Source organism: Leiobunum rupestre, chromosome 10 (assembly GCF_980474605.1).
Source record: "Leiobunum rupestre chromosome 10, qqLeiRupe1.1.hap1, whole genome shotgun sequence".
NCBI lineage: Eukaryota > Metazoa > Arthropoda > Arachnida > Opiliones > Sclerosomatidae > Leiobunum > Leiobunum rupestre.
The window spans coordinates 55,791,025-55,810,250 of record NC_143393.1 but is presented as its reverse complement, the minus strand read 5'-3'; the positions used below and the strand labels follow the sequence as shown (position 1 = coordinate 55,810,250).

At 36.6% G+C, this 19,226-nt stretch overlaps 2 protein-coding genes across 2 annotated transcripts; one reads left to right on the top strand and one right to left on the bottom strand.

Annotated features, from left to right (window-relative positions):
• Positions 1 to 1,924: 1,924 nt before the first annotated feature.
• Positions 1,925 to 3,289, top strand: LOC149926236 (uncharacterized). The gene has a single exon (XM_090161917.1). It carries the CDS (start codon positions 1,925 to 1,927, stop codon positions 3,287 to 3,289), a length of 1,365 nt encoding a protein of 454 aa, XP_090018043.1.
• A 3,742-nt stretch (positions 3,290 to 7,031) lies between these two features.
• On the bottom strand, positions 7,032 to 9,235 carry LOC149926235 (uncharacterized). Its single transcript, XM_090161916.1, has one exon. The coding sequence runs from the start codon at positions 9,233 to 9,235 to the stop codon at positions 7,232 to 7,234; it is 2,004 nt and encodes a 667-aa protein (XP_090018042.1). The 3' UTR covers positions 7,032 to 7,231.
• Between the last annotated feature and the right edge of the window lie 9,991 nt (positions 9,236 to 19,226).

Here is a 19,226-nt window from a genome sequence, read left to right as displayed (position 1 = left end):
CCCAGCGAATGACGTAACAGTAGCTAGATTCTTCGAAGACGTAGAATTCACGGGGGAACGGTACTGCGTTAAATTCCCCTGGAGGGTAAGCAAAGAAGCGCTGCCTGACAATTTATCAATAGCTGAATAAAGGTTACAGGGTTTAATAAAAAAGTTCAAACAAGACCCTCAATATTTCTCCGATTATAAAAAGGTAATCGACGAACATATAGAAACGGGTGTAACATAAATAGTTCCTTATGAAAACGTTGAAACCAAAAATGTAGGCACCTATTACGTACCACACTAGGGGGTTGTCAGAGCAAATGTCACCACGACTAAACTTCGCGTGGTACTGGACGCCTCCTCGGGAAAACCATCCCTAAACGATTGTCTCGAGCCAGGCCCAAATCAAAACCCAAACATTCTACTCCTTCTATTAAACTTTCGTAAGCATACCGTAGTGGTGGTCAGTGACATAGAAAAGGCTTTTCTTCAGGTAGCCTTAGACGAGGGGGACCGGGATTCAGTCCGTTTCTTATGGATTAAAGAATTAAACGGTGAAATAATCGAAAACGAATAGGCAATTTTAAGATTGACTCGCGTTCCGTTTGGTGTCACTTCTTTCCCATTCTTACTGAGTTGCACCATCAAATACCACCTGCAAAATTCAAGGGGGTGGACGAGAGAGTCATTGATAAACTAAACAATGACCTTTACGTTGACGATTTTTTATCGGGGGAAAAGACGTATCTCGGTTGGGTCAGCTCGAGTCTTAAATGGAGCGGGGATGAAATTACGTAAGTGGGCAACAAATTCCCTAAAACTTAGGGAACTCTGGAACAATCATTCCATTCCGGGGGAAATCGAAATATTCGAAAAAGCAGAAGAGGAAAAACAAACCAAAATATTAGGATTAAATTGGGATCCAAATTCAGACATTTTTACCTTTGACCTAAGTAAACTAATAGTGGTCGTAAGTGCGCTTAAACGAACTAAACGACAAGTTTTAAGCCTCGTATCACAAATCTTTGATCCGATAGGCTTATTAGCTCCATTCACGATTCGCGCTAAAATCCTCTTTCAGGAGATATCGAAGCTAGAAAAAATAAACTGGGATTCGGAATTACCGGAAGAAATCGGTACGCAATTCGAATCTTGGTGCGCAGAGTTACACCTACTGCATGAAATAAAAATTAACAGACATTATTTTTACGATGCAAACCAAGATGTAGTCCAAATAGAATTGCATTGTTTTTGCGACGCTAGCGCAAAAGCTTACGCCACTGCTATTTATGTAAGGTACGTAACAAAAACAAACCAAATTGGAGTTTCCCTAATAACGGCAAAATCGAGGGTAGCTCCCCTAAAAGAAAAAGTACTTACGCTCCCAAGGCTCGAATTAATGGGATGCCTTTTAGGCGCTAGATTGACCAATAGTGTAAAGGGGACTTTCGGGGAAGAAATAACTAAATTTTATTTTTGGACCGACTCGACAATAGCTATGTCGTGGGTAACCGACTCTCCAAAAATATGGAAACCCTTCATATACAATCGAACTAGTGAGATTCAAACTTTAACTAGAAACAGCGAGTGGGCGCACTGCCCAGGGGTAGATAATCCCGCGGATTTACCAACCCGAGGAATTAAAGCCTCTAACTTACCAAAAAATAAACTGTGGTTTAATGGTCCACCATGGTTGGGAAAAACAAAAGAGCACTGGCCAAAAACAATGCCAGAACTCAATTTAAAAATAGTAGCCGAGGAGAGGCGAAAACTAGTCATGTCGGTGAACGTAGTCAAAACAGTAGGGGTGCATAAAATAGTCGATTTAGATCGAAGTAACTCCCTAGATAAAATGTTGCGCGTAACAGCTTAAGCGTTAAGATTTGTAAAAGCGGCTAGGAAATTAGGCAAAACTACAGGCCCTATAACCGCGGAAGAAATGAAATACGCGGAATTAAAATTCGTAAAAGACATTCAGGCCGAAGAATATCGCCCAGAATTAAAATCACTCGAAAAGGGTGAAAAAGTGCACCCTTCGTCCAACATCGCTTCTTTAAGCCCCATCCTAAACGAGGGGGGTATTATTTGTTTGGGGGGTCGTTTAGGGGAATCCGAAGACCTGACTTACAACGAGAAGCACCCCATCATTTTAAACAAACTTTTTCGATTTTCAAAATTATTAATGATAAGAAGTCATACTCAAGTTAATCACGGGGGAATCGGAGACACCATCGCCCAATTAAGGGAAAGATATTGGTTGGCGGCCGGGAGGCAGTTGGCCAGAACAATTGTAAAAGATTGCCCAAAATGTAAACGGTTTAAAGTCAAACTAGGCGAAGTTCCTACCGCTCCGTTACCCAAAGACCGTATCAGCGAAAATCCAGCTTTCTCCATTATAGGCGTAGATTTTTTCGGTCCTACAATGATCAAAATTGAAAACAATAAACAAAAGGCGTACGTCTTGTTAGCCACATGCGCCGTTACGCGAGCAGTTCATATTGAACTCCTTCCATCACTCAGCACTCGAGAGTTTTTATTAGCATTTAGACGCGTGATTTCCCGAAGGGGTCTACCCAGTGTAATGTTTTCAGACAATGCCCTAACTTTTAAGAAAGCTGATAAAGAATTACAAAAAATATGGGAGAAACTCAATGATGCGGAAATAAAAGAATTTTTTGGAAATCACGGTATAAAATGGAGTTATATAATAGAACGATCAGCTTGGATGGGGGGATTTTGGGAGCGTTTAATTCGCTCAATAAAAACATCCCTAAAGAAAACGCTAGGTACAGCCTTGCTAAACTATACAGAGATGGAAACTGTACTCTCCGAAACGGAAGCTATAATAAATTCGCTTCCCATTGCGTACACTTATAATGACCCAAATGAACCATCACCTCTCTGTCCAGCTGATCTAGTAATTGGCCGAAGATTAACTTCGTTGCCACCTCTCCAATTTAAAGAAAATCTTACAATTAAAAGAGATCAATTAAAAAATAGACAAAAACATCGCGAACAAATTATGCAACGAATTTGGAAAAAATGGCGGCATGATTACTTGATGGAATTGAGATCAGCTCATCATGCCGACCCGAATAAAAGAAAATCTACATTGTTTAAAGTAGGGGATGTTGTAATCGTCTATGACGATAAAATACCACGTCATATGTGGAAGTTAGGAATTGTCAGAGAAATAATTTTAGGTGAAGGCAATAAAATCCGTGCCTGCATTGTAAAAAATTCTAAAGGATATGACATTAAACGTTCTGTGCATCACTTAGCAAATTTAGAAATTACTGATTAAAACATTTCTTCTGGTGATAATTAGCATTATCACCGGGGGGAGTGTTAAAAAACCACCTCGTAATTTAATTAAAATGTTTAAATCAAATGTCGTAATAAAAAAAATAATAAAATGTAAGTGCAGGACTAAAATTGTATAATTTAAAATAAAATCCAAACATGTTAAATTCCAATTGCAAAAATAATATCTTAAAAACTTTCCAAATGTAAAATTAATCCTCTAAAAATGTCTATTATATTGTAACGCGTAGGCTCGGTTGTCGACGTGGGATTCTTGGAACCGGGGAAATGGACAGCGCCGATTTGGCGCTGAAATTTCGCCACTTTAAGCCAATTTCCCCGTTTTCCCGAGGCGTCCAAGATTCCCGCATCGAGTCCGTTGATTTCACAACCCAGCTTCCTTTCATTGTATTTGAAAAATGTATTGCCACTCTCGACCTAGCCTCGAAGTCGACAAGGATGGAAAAAACCACCATTCCTAAAAATAAAACTAAACTTTAAAAACAAAACTTGTCATTTTACTTAGATAAACTTCAGTCCAGAACAAAATCATATAGGCGCAATTAGAAACCTCCCAAAACAAAACGATAAAAAAAACCTTATATCATTTTTCAATCGGCGATATAAAGTAAAATATAGCTCTCCCTGAACCAAAAAATTAAACCAGAGAAAATCGGTGTAAACCCAAATCCAAATTTTCTACAATTAGTTACCAAGAGCTCATTCCCGGCATAGTATTAAAATCAACATCCACGGATATATTTATCGCAATGTCCTTCTACCGCTCGATTTGAAATTGATGGTACTAAGAATTATCCAGTTTACCAAGAATATGGGAGTGTAGCATTAGGCTCTGGTACCACGTTTGTAACGAAAATTCGTCTGCCATTTATAATTTCGTCTTATGGATATACCAAATACAGTATATAGGCTACGTTCAATGAAGCTCAATGGTCTCAACGTTGACAACTTTTTTTAACTAAACGGTTGTTGTAATTTCCGGTTTTGACGTCACGTTGGCAACGTTAGCTCAACAAACTCAACGATTGAAAGAGCAGGTTTCTTCGTTGTTAAACGGAATCGTGACGTCACAGAACACGGGAAGGCTAGCTGCGGACGGAACAGCAAACGATATTTTATAAAAATTACAACAATCCTTAAAAAGCGTTCAGCAAAAGTGCCAACGGAATTAACGCAAACGTAAGACCGTTAAGCTTCACTGAACGTAGCCACTGTCTGTTTATAGACGAACAACAAGAAAGCAGACAAACCTTCGCAACAAACCGAGGGAACGCGCTCCAGAACTCTCCATCCTTCTTAAGAACATGAATTCGTTCTTGGTGGAACCCTTTTGGAGGAACGCCTAGCCACGCCATATTGACACATTTTCCCTATATCAAAGATCGAATCATGACGCCAATTCTGGTAACATTTAATGTAAGTTTTCGATCGAAAACTAGATTCTAGTGAGCTTGTTCGCTTTTAGAACGTGTGAAGGGCGAACCGCCCGTAAGAGCCTCTAGAGTATCTACTAATGAATAGCAATCCGGCTAGCATGAAATATTCTTTACGCAATCTCACACTACAGCCACAAGTAACATAAATGTAAGTATGACATAAAAACTATTGAAAACGTTCAACACCATGGATTTAATAGATTTCACGGTCGATTTTTCATAGTGCCTTTCCACAAAATCCCTTTTCAAAGTTGGTTCCAGGGCTGCGTAGAGATATATGAGTACTTACTTTTACTACTTAATAGTTTCGAACCCCAATATAGAATTTTCGGAGCGCTTTTTTGTGCCAGAGGAATTTTGGGTTGCTCTAAAGCGAATGTAGTGAGAATCAACCTTAGAAGTACCTAGAATCTAGTATAATACTCGAGAGGAGACGACCAACTTTACAGACCGATTTCAAAACACGTGGTTTTCCCACAGCTGCTGTAGATGAAGGTCCACAGTGCTCCAAAAGCCCAATATTTTGGCTAAAATTCCAGAGGCGTAAGTTACATTAGATAGATTAAGCTATTTGTTGCCTATATCTCTAAAACGCGTAACCCGAACTACACACGGCTGAATTGAATAATACAATTAATTCCAGTAAAACGATTAAATCTTGTTTCATTTAATTGGAGCGTGTTTAAGTTCAAAGGTTGGATTAAAAACTAAGCACAATTTGGGGGAGAGGTTCACCTATTCACATTTCCCTTCCCTTCTCTCATTTTCGAAGTCATAATAGGCCTAGTTTTAATTGGATTTTAAAGTATAATTTAACTTGCCCAACTTGTTAAAGAATGCGACGTCTTTTCAAATGAATGCGACAAATTAAATGAAACGAACATCAAGTTTTAAATGAATGCCACATCATTTTAAACGAATGCGACGTCTTTTTAAAGGAATCCGACGCCTTTTTAAATGAATGCATCGCCATTTAAAAAAAAAACGCGACGACTTTTTAAACGAACGAGATATCATTTAAACAAACCCCACATCACTTTAAAGGAACGCGACATCATTTCAAACGAATGCTATATAATTTTAAATGAATGGAATACTTCATTTAACCTTGAACGTGCAATCATCTTCAATAGAGAGATTAAGGAAGCGCTCTAGAAGTTCCAATGCAACTTCTAGAACCACATGAAACTTTTTGTCGTTCATCGATCACGTTTATTTTTAGCGTATAGTTCAGTATCCGCTGAGAATAACTTGAAAGAAAAGCGACCCAAATTTTTCACATAGCCCTAGAAGTTGCGTTGGAACTTCTAGAGCGTTTGCTTAACCTCTCTATTTTATAGAAACGCAGAGACATTTCTAGGAGATCCGGCCCCCTTGGCGTGGCAAAGGGGTGAAATTCCGACATTTCTACAAATTTGAGTACTACAGTCATAACCCTAATAAATTTTCAAGTGGCAATTATTTAAGCTAGCGATTGTGCAGAAAATCGAAAGAAAGGCAACGCAATTTTTAATTGCATCTATTGATTATGGTTTCTGTCCATAACCAAAAAGTTTTTTTTATCTCTTAAAGCTGGTTTTAATTTTTTTTTAAAAAAAAGCTCGCGTAATATGACTTCGTTAAGCTCGTTATAGGAAAAACCCTGCAAATAGGAAAAGGTAGGCTTGCACGTAGTTACAGAGTGCGCAGTCTGTTCAAGTTATTTTTCCTGTTTTTCTACTACTTAGCACTGTCTTATTTTATACTCGTTTCCGATCTAGGGACAAATTATTAAAATAGCAGAAAGTATTATTGATGGGGCAAAATAAATGCAATATTATATATGACGTAAATATAATAAAATGCGTTTCGATTGACGATATTTTGTAAGCCATTAACTTGATGAAATTCGGAACTGTGAATTTAAGTTGAGCCGAAGGAGCTCATTGCCCAACTTTTCTCCTACACCACCAATTACCAAAATTATTTTTATAAGCATCCCCCGTGGTAACAGCGATCACCGTGTATAATTTCAAATCAATCGGTCCTGTGGTATTCACGACCGTTGAGATGACATTGGCGTGCATCCAAGAAAGCTTCGCTCGCTCAGCTCAATAAATAAAAGATGAATATAAATTACAGAACACTAAATGCAACACTACTTTCTTCAGTAAAAGCAATTACATTTTTTTATTGTTTCAGGCCTTTGGTTATGCGTCAGATATGCATTAAAAGGAAAAAATGTAAATTAGGATTTAATTTTCATACATTAGCGGAAATGGCGGACAAGTTGAATTTGTTACGGAAATTCTAATTCTAAGAAATAAGAAAACCAAAACTAAAAAATGCTAAGAATACCAGAACCATCATAAAAAATACAAATTCAGTACAAATAAAAACAGTTCCTGACCTCAGCGCTAGCTCTGGACCCTGATGTAGTACACCATTACTGCTACGCTACTGAGAAGACTACGAGGATGACTTTTATTATTATCATTTCGTCTATTTCACCATCCGTGACTAAATTCAAGGTTAGTGGTGCCCGGGGAACGTGCCAGATCGCGACCTTCAAAATATTCCCGATTAACGACTGACGGAATGGACACTTGGTCGATGAAGTCCACCGGTTCCTGTTTGATGCGGGTGACGTCGAATTTGGAGCAATCCGTATTGAACTTCGTTTCGCCATGAATATCCTGGTACTCAATGGGTTCCGTGTCTGGTTCGCGTTTAATGACGAGGCAAGCGTTGGTTTTAATGTTGAGAACATTAATTCGTGCAGTCGTCAGACGGCGTAGTCGCACCGAGCAAGACTTGACGCTCGTATCAAGACAGCGAGTAAATTGTGACGCTGTCTGACCTGAAGCACCTCGGATGACGCTAGTGAATGCATTGCGATCGGGTCGACAGCCTGGTAAGCGACGAGGACAGATCCGACTGTGTACTCTTATATGTTGTTTCGTCGTGAATGTCTTCTCGCAATCACGGCACCTGTGCGCCTTGTCTTGGGAATGACGAAATATTTCGTGACGTTTTAATTGGGGCATCTGTTTGCAACGGAAGCCGCACTTTGAACACGAGTAAGGCTTCGCTTGTTTTATGAAACATGATCGAAATTCATCGCTGCTGTGCTTTAGTTTGTGTGTTTTCAAGCTTGCTCTAAATGCAGTTGCGTAGCTACACTGATCGCATTTGTACGGTTTTTCACCAGTATGAGTGCGTACGTGACACTTGAGTCGTATTTTCTTCGAACATGCGTAGCTACACCGATCACATTTGAAGGGTTTCTCGCCCGAATGTTTCCTTTTGTGTTGTATCAAGGAGCTATTTAATGCGGTTGAGTAGGTACACTGATCACATATGTAACGTTTTTCGCCCGTGTGTTTTAATTGGTGTAGAGTTAGTCGATATTTTATTGCAGATGTGTAGGTGCACTGTCCACATTTGTAGGGTTTTTCTCCGGTGTGTCTTCTTCGGTGATTGATCAGCGACTCTTTCAATGCGCTTGCGTAGTTACACTGGTCACATTTGTAGGGTTTCTCACCCGAATGTTTCCTTTTATGGATCATAACATTACTTTTACGCACGGAAGAGAAATTACACTCGTCGCATTTGTATAGTCCTTCGCCAGTGTGTTTTGTGTTGTGTATTTTTAAATCGGTTATTTGGGCACACTTGTAATTGCACAGATCGCATAAATAGGGTTTTTCGACCGTGTGTGTTCTTTTGTGTTTATTTAGGTGTGGTTTTTGGGAAAATGAGTATCTACATTGATCACATTTGTAGGGTTTTTCACCCGTGTGTGTTCTTTTGTGTACGTTGAGGTTGATATTTAGGGTACATGTGTAACTACATTGATCACATTTGTAGGGTTTTTCACCCGTGTGTGTTCTTTTGTGCACATTAAGGGTGCCTTTTTTGAAACATGAGTAACTACATTGATCGCATTTGTAGGGTTTGTCGCCCGTGTGTATTCTTTTGTGTATAACTAAGTTGCATTTGTAATATGTTGTGTGATTGCACTGGTCGCATTTGAAGCGCTTCTTTAACGTCCCTGTGTGTGTTCTTTTGTGTTGTTTCAGGTTGCTACTTTGGGTACTTGAGTAACTACATTGATCGCACGTGTAGGGTTTTTCGCCAGTGTGTGTCCTTTTGTGCACTTTAAGTGTGCTTTCTTCGACACACGAGAAACCACATTGATCGCAAATGTAGGGTTTTTCGCCCGTGTGTTTCCTATTGTGAACTTTAAGGTAGCTTTTCAATTTACATGAGAAACTACACAGATCGCATTTGTAGGGTTTTTCGCCGGTGTGTTTTCTTTTGTGGACTTTAATGGTGCTTTTTTGGCTACATGAGTAGCTACATTGATCACATTTGTAAGGTCTTTCACCCGTGTGTGATCTTTTGTGTACCACTAGGTTGCATTTGTAATGAGTGGTGTAATTGCACTGATCGCATTCGAAGCACTTATTTTTAGTCTGCGCTTTCTTTTGAGTACTCAGTTTCGACATTTTATTTCTTAGCGTGATCCCACTCTGTAACTTTGTGGTTTTTTTATTGTCACCTTTGATTTAGTTTCTTTGCCGTGAAAATGTGGCCATCTTTCCAATCCGGGATAAGTTGCCGTAGAAACCCAATGAAGCTTTCCTAAAATAAAGAGAAAATAGTCCTAATTAATCCTGACGAAATATTTTGTACAATCAGAAGAATGTTGGCTGACGAAATGTTTTGTGCAATCTTTAAAAGCGTGTTTGCTTCTCAACACTCTTAAAGAATTTAGTTTTAGTTACTAAATGGATCAGCAATTCTTAAACTGTATGCTCCTAACTGATCATCAGTCTTTCTAAGCCATTGCATAGGCGCTATGTGGGATGGGCCTATGTGGGCAGGGCCTACGTTAGCGGGTAAAATGTACTGCTCGGATTTGTTTTTTTATAAGTCACAAATTTTCCGATTTATTTTACAAAAGTTATAAGCATTTATTTGGAAAAATTGCCATTTATTCAAATGATCCTGTGTTTTAGTTAAAGAAGAAACTAATTAACTTTCGATTATTTAAACATTTTACAATTTTAATTCAACTTTTGGTTATTTAAATAAATATTACTTGATTTTACCCGAGCTTATTTTATTCATGGAAAAATATTAATCGAAATCGTCAAGTTGCCCTTGTACGCTGCCATTTTAGTGGATAGTAACTTGTTTCAGCGAAAAATACTTCAGCTAGGTAGTTGTCTTTTTATAGAAACCTACGATTCGAAGAAAGTGTGTTGCAAAATATAGCAATATTGTATTGCACAATCAATTCCATGACGTCACTTCCTTGAATAAAATGATTGGTTTAAAAAAACTAATTGAGAAGTGATTCAGGGTTCGCTGTCACTGACAGTCCTCACAAGCCGATTCTCAGATAGCAGTTACGTTACTCTAAACTGAGCGAATAATTATTAATAAATATTTTTTTCGTATCTTCACTAAATTGTACAAAATAATAAACTTGTCTCTTCAAGTCCCGCGAAAAATAAAGTGTGGAAAATAAATAATAATTCGGACACAGCGCCTTTGTGCGGTGGAGAGGGGCCAAATATTCAAAATTCGCCAGTACTGTAACAGGTGGTAAAATTCACCATCTGATTCACGTGAGGCAGATTTCGCAACCAGCTAGGTTTCTAGTTCCATGATGTTCTATAGATTTTTCTGTTCGACTAATATGTCGCCATCTATAGAGCGGAATTGAAAGTATGAACCACGTGCAAACTTTAAATAACACCGAATGTTTCTATCGGTTTCGAAATATCTTTTTTACGATAATGTTATATTCGAAATATTTTATATTTTAGTTTAAATAAAAAATGCATTTCATAAATATAAATATATACATTCTCGATCAAATATATTACACGCGAAACGGTTCCATGGTGGTTTTTTCTCGAATTTCGTCATAAGGTGCTGCCACCTAGTACCAATCCAACCATTGTCAATGTCATTCTATTTCCCTTATGAAAATGGCTTCATCCAATTTTGGAAATTGGATCCAATTTGGATCAAACTATATACTGAAGGGATCAAATAAGGATCCACTATTTCTTGATCAAATAATCTTTATCAAATTTGGATCCAAAATTTTTTTTTGACTAAGAATTGTATTAAAGTTTTATCTAAATTGGTTTCATCAAATAGCATTGGATACAGATTGGATGCAAATTAATTTGATCAAATAAAATTTTATAAAATTTGGATAAAAAAAACTTTTTTAACGAAGAATTGGAACAAACTTGAATCCAATTCTTAGTTAAAAGTGATATTAATTTAATGAAAAAAGATTAATTTCATAAAATAAAGATAATTTCATAAAATAAAGATAATTTCATAAAATAAAGATAATTTCATAAAATAAAGATAATTTCATAAAATAAAGATAATTTCATAAAATAAAGATAATTTCATAAAATAATGATAATTTCAAAAAAGCGATATTAATTTCATATAATATGTTAGTAATATCCATACTGTGAATCAGGCATACGCGCCGTAAAACGAGAAGAACTGTCAACGCGAAAACAAAAAAAACCGTCCCGTCTGACCCCTCTGAGAAGCAAAAAGTAACAACACGAACCATGAAAACTGAAGAAATAAAATGCTGAGTACCCAATTCCCCAACACTTTCCTGGGTTTAGGGAAAGATTAGAAAATTGCAAAGTTGTGTTTCGCGTACCCCACTTTACTCCAAAATGTAGTAAATCATATTTGGTTAGGCTATCCGCAATTTCTTACGTATTCTATTATTAAAACTAGCCGAGTCAGGTAATGTTTTATTATTTATGACAATTAGGTGATTTATCTACGGAACAAAATGATTATTTGAAAATTCGCACGTTCTTTCGCAGCCTTAAGAGGTTTTAAAAAGCGAAATTATTTGAAATTTACCCATGATTCCATAATAGTTTTTCTGTGTGACAGGATAGCACTGGACATAAGCTAAACGATTAAGAGAAATCCATTATTAAAATGCCTCCCATTTTTCATGCTCGGTTTGATAACTTCGGTTCATTTACTTCTGATTCAATTAATTGAACACAAGAAAATTGTATAGTGTGAGCGTGAAAATTGAAACAATGGTTACAATATTTTTCTGTTCACAACATACAATTTTTCTTTGTTACAACTACTTGTTTATAATTAAGTGGCCAAATTAATTGCATAGCGTTAACGGGACTTCCCCGTACAGCTAATTTGGCCACTTAATCGTAAGCAGCTAATTGTAAAAAAAAGGGCCAGTATGAAGAGAAACATTGTAATAATGATACAAAAAAATTTCTGTTCACATTATTCATTTTTCTTGCTTATAAGAAGTTTGATAGAATTAAGTGATCCAATTAATTGAATAGCGTGAAAGAGCTTTAGTGTGCCCTCGTATATATTTTTTTCAAGCCTATTAATATTTTCTGATCGAAACAGACAAAAAAAATCCATTCTAAATTGGAATATCTCCCCTTTTCTCTTACCCTGTAACACCCTCCCTTGGATTTAAGTCCTCCACGATTTGCATTAGTTGCAAATTTCCCTCACCTTGGTGAATTCATTTCTTTAAGACGAGTTAGCAAATATGACTCCTAACACTGGTAAAACATTTGAAACCGTTAAAATATTGAACAAAGATTTAATAATAAAAATCCTTGCAAATACCTCTTAAACATAATAATCTGATATTATAACGTTCAAACACAATTTGTTATTCACATCGTGTATCCTACTTTACGAAAACATTAGCGAATAATTTTTCCCGCGTTTTTAAACTCAATATGTTTTTCTACTTGCCTATTTTTTTCACATTTCCTATTACCTATGCTGGAATGTAGGAAATTAAACTTGATGCATTTTGTTTCGACTTACTTTTAAATCAAAAATTGAAAAATCGAATTGTTTTTACAGGAGGTTTACATGTAATTTGGGTCAGATAAACACTACGTAAAAGAATAGGTATTCATTCTTCCAAGCTGTAGCACAGGGAATGTTAATCCATTTCCAAATAAGTAGATAATTTAACAACAACATCGACCGACAACCGTCCGTCCAAGAAGCATTAAGCCCAGTTCACACTACACAATTAATTGGGCTACTTAAATGTATCCAACTAATTGTAATCATGAAAATTGCACACTGTCAACAGAAATAGTTGGAACCATTGTTACAATATTTCTTGCTTACAATTAATTGGATACAATTAAGTGTCCCAATTAATGGTATAGTGTGAACTGGGCTTTACACAAAGGGAGGTATAATAACCGCCTTTCGGGGTGTCCGAGAACAAGGACCACCAATAAACTCTTCCAACCAGTCTGAGAATTAGCCGCTCGTGAAAAACTTACTGACATTGCTAGTTTAAAAACGTGGGATCATTTGCTGATGTTTTAATAAAGTAAGAAACACGACGTAAATATAAATTGTGTTTGGACGCAATAATATCAGTTTTTTTATTGTTTAGAAGGAATTTGCAAGGGCTTTTATTTTCATATTTTTGTTCAATATCTTAACGGTTTCAAATTCTTTACCAGCGTTAGGAGTCATATCTCCTAACCCGTCTCAAAGAAATGAATTCACCAAGGTGAGGGAAGATGGTGATAAATGATAGTCATGTACTTCAAGTAAGGGAACTTAAATCCGAGGAAGGGTGTTACATCCAGGGAAAGAGAAAAGGTGAAATATTCCAATTCAGAATGGAAACAACTTTGTAACAATCAGAAAATATTAATACGTTTGAAAAAATATATATACGTGGGGACACTAAAACCCTTTCACGCTATATAATTAATTGGATCACTTAATTGTATCAAACTACTTATAAGGAAGAAAAATGTAGTGTTAAAAGAATTATTTTTAATAATTAATAAAAGTTTTCTGTTTACATTGGACAAATTTGTTGTTTACAATTAGTTGGGTACATTTAAGTGGCCAAATTAACTGTACTGGGATTACATCTCTATGAATCGCGGGGAGGGATATTAAATTATCGATACTTTTAATGACTAAACTCTCAAGTCCCTTTACCACTAAACATCTAATTTGGCCACTTAATTTTATACAAGTAATTGCAGAAGTTAATGAACCGAAGTTTTCAGTCTCCTATATTTCCCCAAAGATAATATAACTCCGTACCCTAGATTCGAAATCAAGCTCCCTGCACGTAAACGCAGGCTCTTACTGAGTTCCCAGCGGAAGTCGGAAAAAAACTGCCTCCATGGAGCTGGCAGGGCTACCGACATCTAGATAAAACGTAAAGTTTTAGTGAAAATTGTGCCGTGGTTTTTGACTTGCGGTCAGATATTTTTGCGTTATATTGTTTTAAAACAATAATGGATCATGCCTGTAGCTCTAAAAATGTTTCTGAACGAAAGAAAACTAAAGGTGAGTAATATAATCTTGCGTTATCTATTGAAATTCCTTATTTCTCACCCTGCTATGGAGCCCGATTTTTCCGACTTCCGGCGCGAACTCAGTAAAAGCCTCACGAGAAAACGAACTATCGAGAAACGCCGTGATTTCGAATCTAGGGTACGTAGTTTAACTACGGATAGACTAACATGAAAACGTTAATCAATAAAAATAAAAATACTACGTAATATCATAAATCCATAATTTAATGGAAATAATTCACTAAAAGCTATTTACAGAGTGACGTCATCACGGTAAAAAATCGCCCCTAGCGAGATGCTGATAAAGGGCACGTCATACACGAGAAGCCCTCTATATAGAGTGTCTCTTGTGGCTAGTTATCAGTAAACGTTTTGCATATAAAGAATAAGACGTGTCATACTTATGTAACAATATTATTAACTAATGGTATTATTAGCTATTTTTACTACATTTATTTACCATATTTATTTATTCTGTGTTACTATTTACTAAGTTGCGACTAATCGGGCCGATTAGATATTATTGAACCTTGGAATCTATAGCCGACATATTCAGACATTAGAATAATATTAGTTAATTCAAAAGCATTGAATTGGCGGCTTGGCCCGATTCATAAAATCCTATTTGGCTCTGCAAACCTTTTTTCCCACTTTGGGCTTTTTTTTTTCAACACTGCCCATTCCAGACAGCAAGAGCACCACTTACTCGTTACAGCACCTGACAAAAATATTAAAATAGGGGGACAGTCGATGGAGGGTTTTTTCTATTTAGCATCGAACCCATTTTCTTCATTCTCGCAGTTTTCAATTTCAACAATAGCGTGTACTTCTTAACGTCATATGACGGGGGGTCAACGCCAGAATTCCGAACTGACGCCAATGAGTCGCCCCTCCCTTGGGTCTTAGCCAATGCTAGGGCAATTTCGAAGTTTCCTATACTTAAACCTCGCTTCGTAATCCTTTCTACAATAATAGTATAAATAGTAGGTTCCTTTCTCATTTCGTTACAGTTTCTTGTCGACTTTTCTCAAGTCTGCGTCTTTCGATTCGTATTTCGGTCCTTCCTTAGTTTAATTTTTTCGTGTTTTTTGCTTTAGCTGTTCATAATTTAATTTTTTCGAGTCCATAGTTTTGGAGTTATAGTACTTCGACTGTGGCTTGAGTTTTTTTATTCAGTTTCAGGCTTTAAGTTCGCTTCCGTATTTTACAAGATGAACACTTTCTAATGACATACGAAGTTCCACGGTGGATCCTTTTTTTTTTCAAAATGTTCCATTGTGGGGCATTAGCGGTGTTCATTGCCTCCTCGTTTGGCGTATGTCTGTAACTAATTTTGGTTTCGTTTCATTGTTAAGAAACATGTGCAAACCAAATTAGGCGAAAATGACACGATCCACAAAATTTTTTTTGAGAATCTTTGTAGGTATCAAGCAAGAGCGAAGATTTAAATAATTATTGAAATACTTCCAATATTGTATATTAAGTGTAACTTCGTAAGCAATAAAAACAGAAAAATGTAAAGAAAATATTTGTGTGTAAGTTATTACAAGTTCAAATAGAAACCCCCCCCCCCCCCAGAAATAAAATAACGCCCTTTTGAAGTTCGGAAGAATGATGTAATTTTTATCGTAATCGTCAGTCGTTACATTTGGATCGCTTTCGCGCGACACAAATGTTTACAGCATAGTGATTATAGCCTACTGTCTATAGTAACTTTAAATAGGTTACCTTGGTAATGCCACCCCCCTCCCTCCTTGTTCATACTCACCGGCAGCCAGCGGGTCCCCACTCCCCACATGCTGAGCTTGACGGTGATCGTTGACAGCTTCTTCACTGTTGATTTTTGTTACCCGCACAAACTAGACATTAGAATTATTCAAACATTTTTATTATTTCTAAAATTCGGTGTGAAATAAAAACGAAAAGAACGCTATTAGTTTCAAAATCAGGTATCTAAAAAATATTATTTAAATTGGAAAAAAAATTATAACGTAATGCTTTTTAAAAATGGAAAATAATCGATAACTTTGTAACAATACATTGGCCGCTATTTGTAATATTTATATTTTTAGTGTAAAGGAAGTTTGAAAAACGGCAAAAAAGAAAATTCGCGTAAATCGAGTTACCTCAATTTGGAACTAAAACAGTTTTAATATTGGCACAGGCTGGCCATTATATTAATTCCAACCCCTCCCTTTTTTTCTGAAAAAAATTATTATTTAAAAACCGTGAATCTTCGCAATTAGCTTGATCATTTGATGATATGGTTATTTTTGTCGATGTCATAAACAATGGACCAAATCGAAGATGGTTATATGCAAAGATATTGTATTATATTTTATATATACATTAAAAATAATCTTATTATTAACTTGTTCATACCGTCAAATGTGAAGTTTAATTTTTGAAATGTTTGCTCTTCGCGATTTACCGTAAACGAACTTTGTCGTCGTTCACTGTGAATAAAATCCCGGTGTAGGTAGTCAGGAGCGGCGTTAGGGGTAGGCAACCCGAGCTATAGCCTACTTTTGTGTTCAAATAGGGGCCCACAAATCGATCTGATGGGGCCACATCAAGTCGATTTTTAAATTCAAATAAAATATGTGATGATAGTTAATACTGTAAAATTTTAAAAACCGCACTAATATCAAATAATAAATAAATTACCTGAATTTGCAAAATTTAATTTTAAGTCCAATATTGAGGAACAGGGGGCCCACAAATGATAAACATTATTAGCCTACACCTAAGAATCTTCTGGCACCGCCCCTGTAGGTAGTTGCTAAAACTGTCTATTAAATTCTGGAGATTTACAAATGAGTTGGATTAGGGGTTAGTAAATGTCCACTTGTTTTTATGGTACCGATCATTAATTTAAGTTGAGAGCGCGCTAATATTTTCCTTTAAAGTAGCGCGAGCCACAATCCCCTAAAAATGAAGAAACGCGTACCGCGTTGCCCATTTCACCTGCCAAGTTTGTCAAGACCAAAAGAATGTATACTAGCGCCTATTGTTATAATTTGTGGCTTTTAATATTTAATAAAGCTCTTTTAACACTAAACGGAATATTTGCAGTCTAGTTTATCGTTGGATAAATTCGGAAGAACCTTTGAATTTTATTCAATCGGAGATATCATTAACTCCCGACGTTTAGAGTACCCTTCATTTTATTAATAAAAAAAGTAAATAATAAACCCATAGCCGAGTAATAGTTTAATGTTTGATTTTTGAAATTTTTGCTCGCCGCGCTGTGAGCGATTTGCGTAAACGAACTTTACCGTCGCTCACCGTGATCAAAATCCGCGCGTAGCTAGCGCTCAAATCTGAGCGAACTATTCCTTCTCTCGGTAATTTTCCCTCAACGCTGCGTCAGCGCTTTCTACTGAGGGTACTAACGCGTCGCTTAAAAGTGAGGGGGCTATTCCGACGATCGGGAGATCTCGCTCAGCGCGCGGTGAGCGCTTAAAAGTGAGGGAACTAACCCGTCGAGGGGGGAATCTCCCTCAGCGCGCCGTCAGCCATCAACGCCAGAGCGAACTATTCGGCGCTCGCCTAGAGGCTGCTCAATTAGAGATAGAGAAAATAAACTCGTTTGCCTTGAGTACTCGCTCACTTGAGCAAGCCGTGTTTAAAACTCTATATGCTCATTTTTCCGAACGCTCGCAACTTTTTGCCCACCTCTGCGTAGTTATAAGATCTTTGATTTTCCATACTGGATGCGTTTTCCTTATGCCCTTAATCTAAAATTGCAATTTTGTTTTCGCGTACCCCACTTTTTTCCAAAATGTCCAAAATGTAGTAAATCGTATTTGGTTAGGCCATCGGCAATTTCTTACGTATTCTATTATTAAAACTAGCTGAGTCAGGTAGTTTTATTTTTTATGACAAATAAGTGATTTTACTACGCAATAAAATGATTATTTGAAAATACGCACGTTCTTTCGCAGTCTTAAGCGGTTTTAATTTTTTTTTAATTCAAAGAAGAAAAGGCTGAATTGAGTCTGAGAAGACCGCGAGCCCGGCAAAGACACCATCTGATTAATCAGGACGAGATATGTGTAACGGCCACGCCAACGGGGGGATATGTGAGGACACCCGTGGCGGAAGTATTCCGACCACCCGTTGGGGAATTGGTGGTCGTCCTCACAGGGCCATCCACAAACTCTGCCTCCCGGACGCCTGGGATTACAGGAGTGAGCCACTACTCCCGGCTTAAGCGGTTTTAAAAGCGAGATTATTTTAAATTTACCCATAATTCCATTGTAGTTTTACTGTGTGCCGCCCATTTTTCATGCTCGGTTTGATAACTTTGTAACAAAGTAACTTGTATAGTCTGAACAGAAAAAATTGAAAACTATCGTTGCAATTTTTACGTTTACACTATACTATTTTCTTGTTTTCAATTACTTGAATACAATTAAGTGGTCCCTTTAATTGAATTATGTGAACTAGGCTTAAAAATGGATTTGTTAACGGGGACATTTGGAAAATATACACTGACCAAAGATTAAATAAAATATTTAACGGGGTAACGGTGCAATTGCAGATCACGGAAAAATCAAATAAACTTAGCAATATAAAAATCACTGGAAAAATTAACTCTCAAGTCTCAAACTCTAGGGCACATATTCTAACCTTTCCCTGAACGATAGAGATGTAACACGTCATTTTGTGCGGGTTGCTCTATGCTATAAAGCATTAGCGACGTAGGTCACGTGGTCACTGAATATACACACATTTGTTAAAAACGCTTCTTGACGATTTTACTGCATATTTCAGATAAATTTAAAAAGTGATATTAAATGAATATCATTATTTATGAAATTAATATCCCTATTTATGAAATGAATATCCATTTTTATGAAATGAATATCCCTTTTTATGAAATGAATATCCCTTTTTATGAAATGAATATCCCTTTTTATGAAATGAATATCCCTTTTTATGAAATGTATATCCCTTTTTATGAAATGTATATCCCTTTTTATGAAATGAATATCCCTTTTTATGAATTCAATGTTTAGGACCTTTAGTATCCTAGTTCTTAAAATCTGTGTTACCAAAAAAAAAAAATATTATTTGTTTTGTC

Coding starts and splice junctions, on each gene's coding strand:
- LOC149926236 (XM_090161917.1), top strand. CDS start 1,925: ATGAAATACGCGGAATTAAAATTCGTAAAAGACATTCAGGCCGAAGAA.
- LOC149926235 (XM_090161916.1), bottom strand. CDS start 9,235: ATGTCGAAACTGAGTACTCAAAAGAAAGCGCAGACTAAAAATAAGTGC.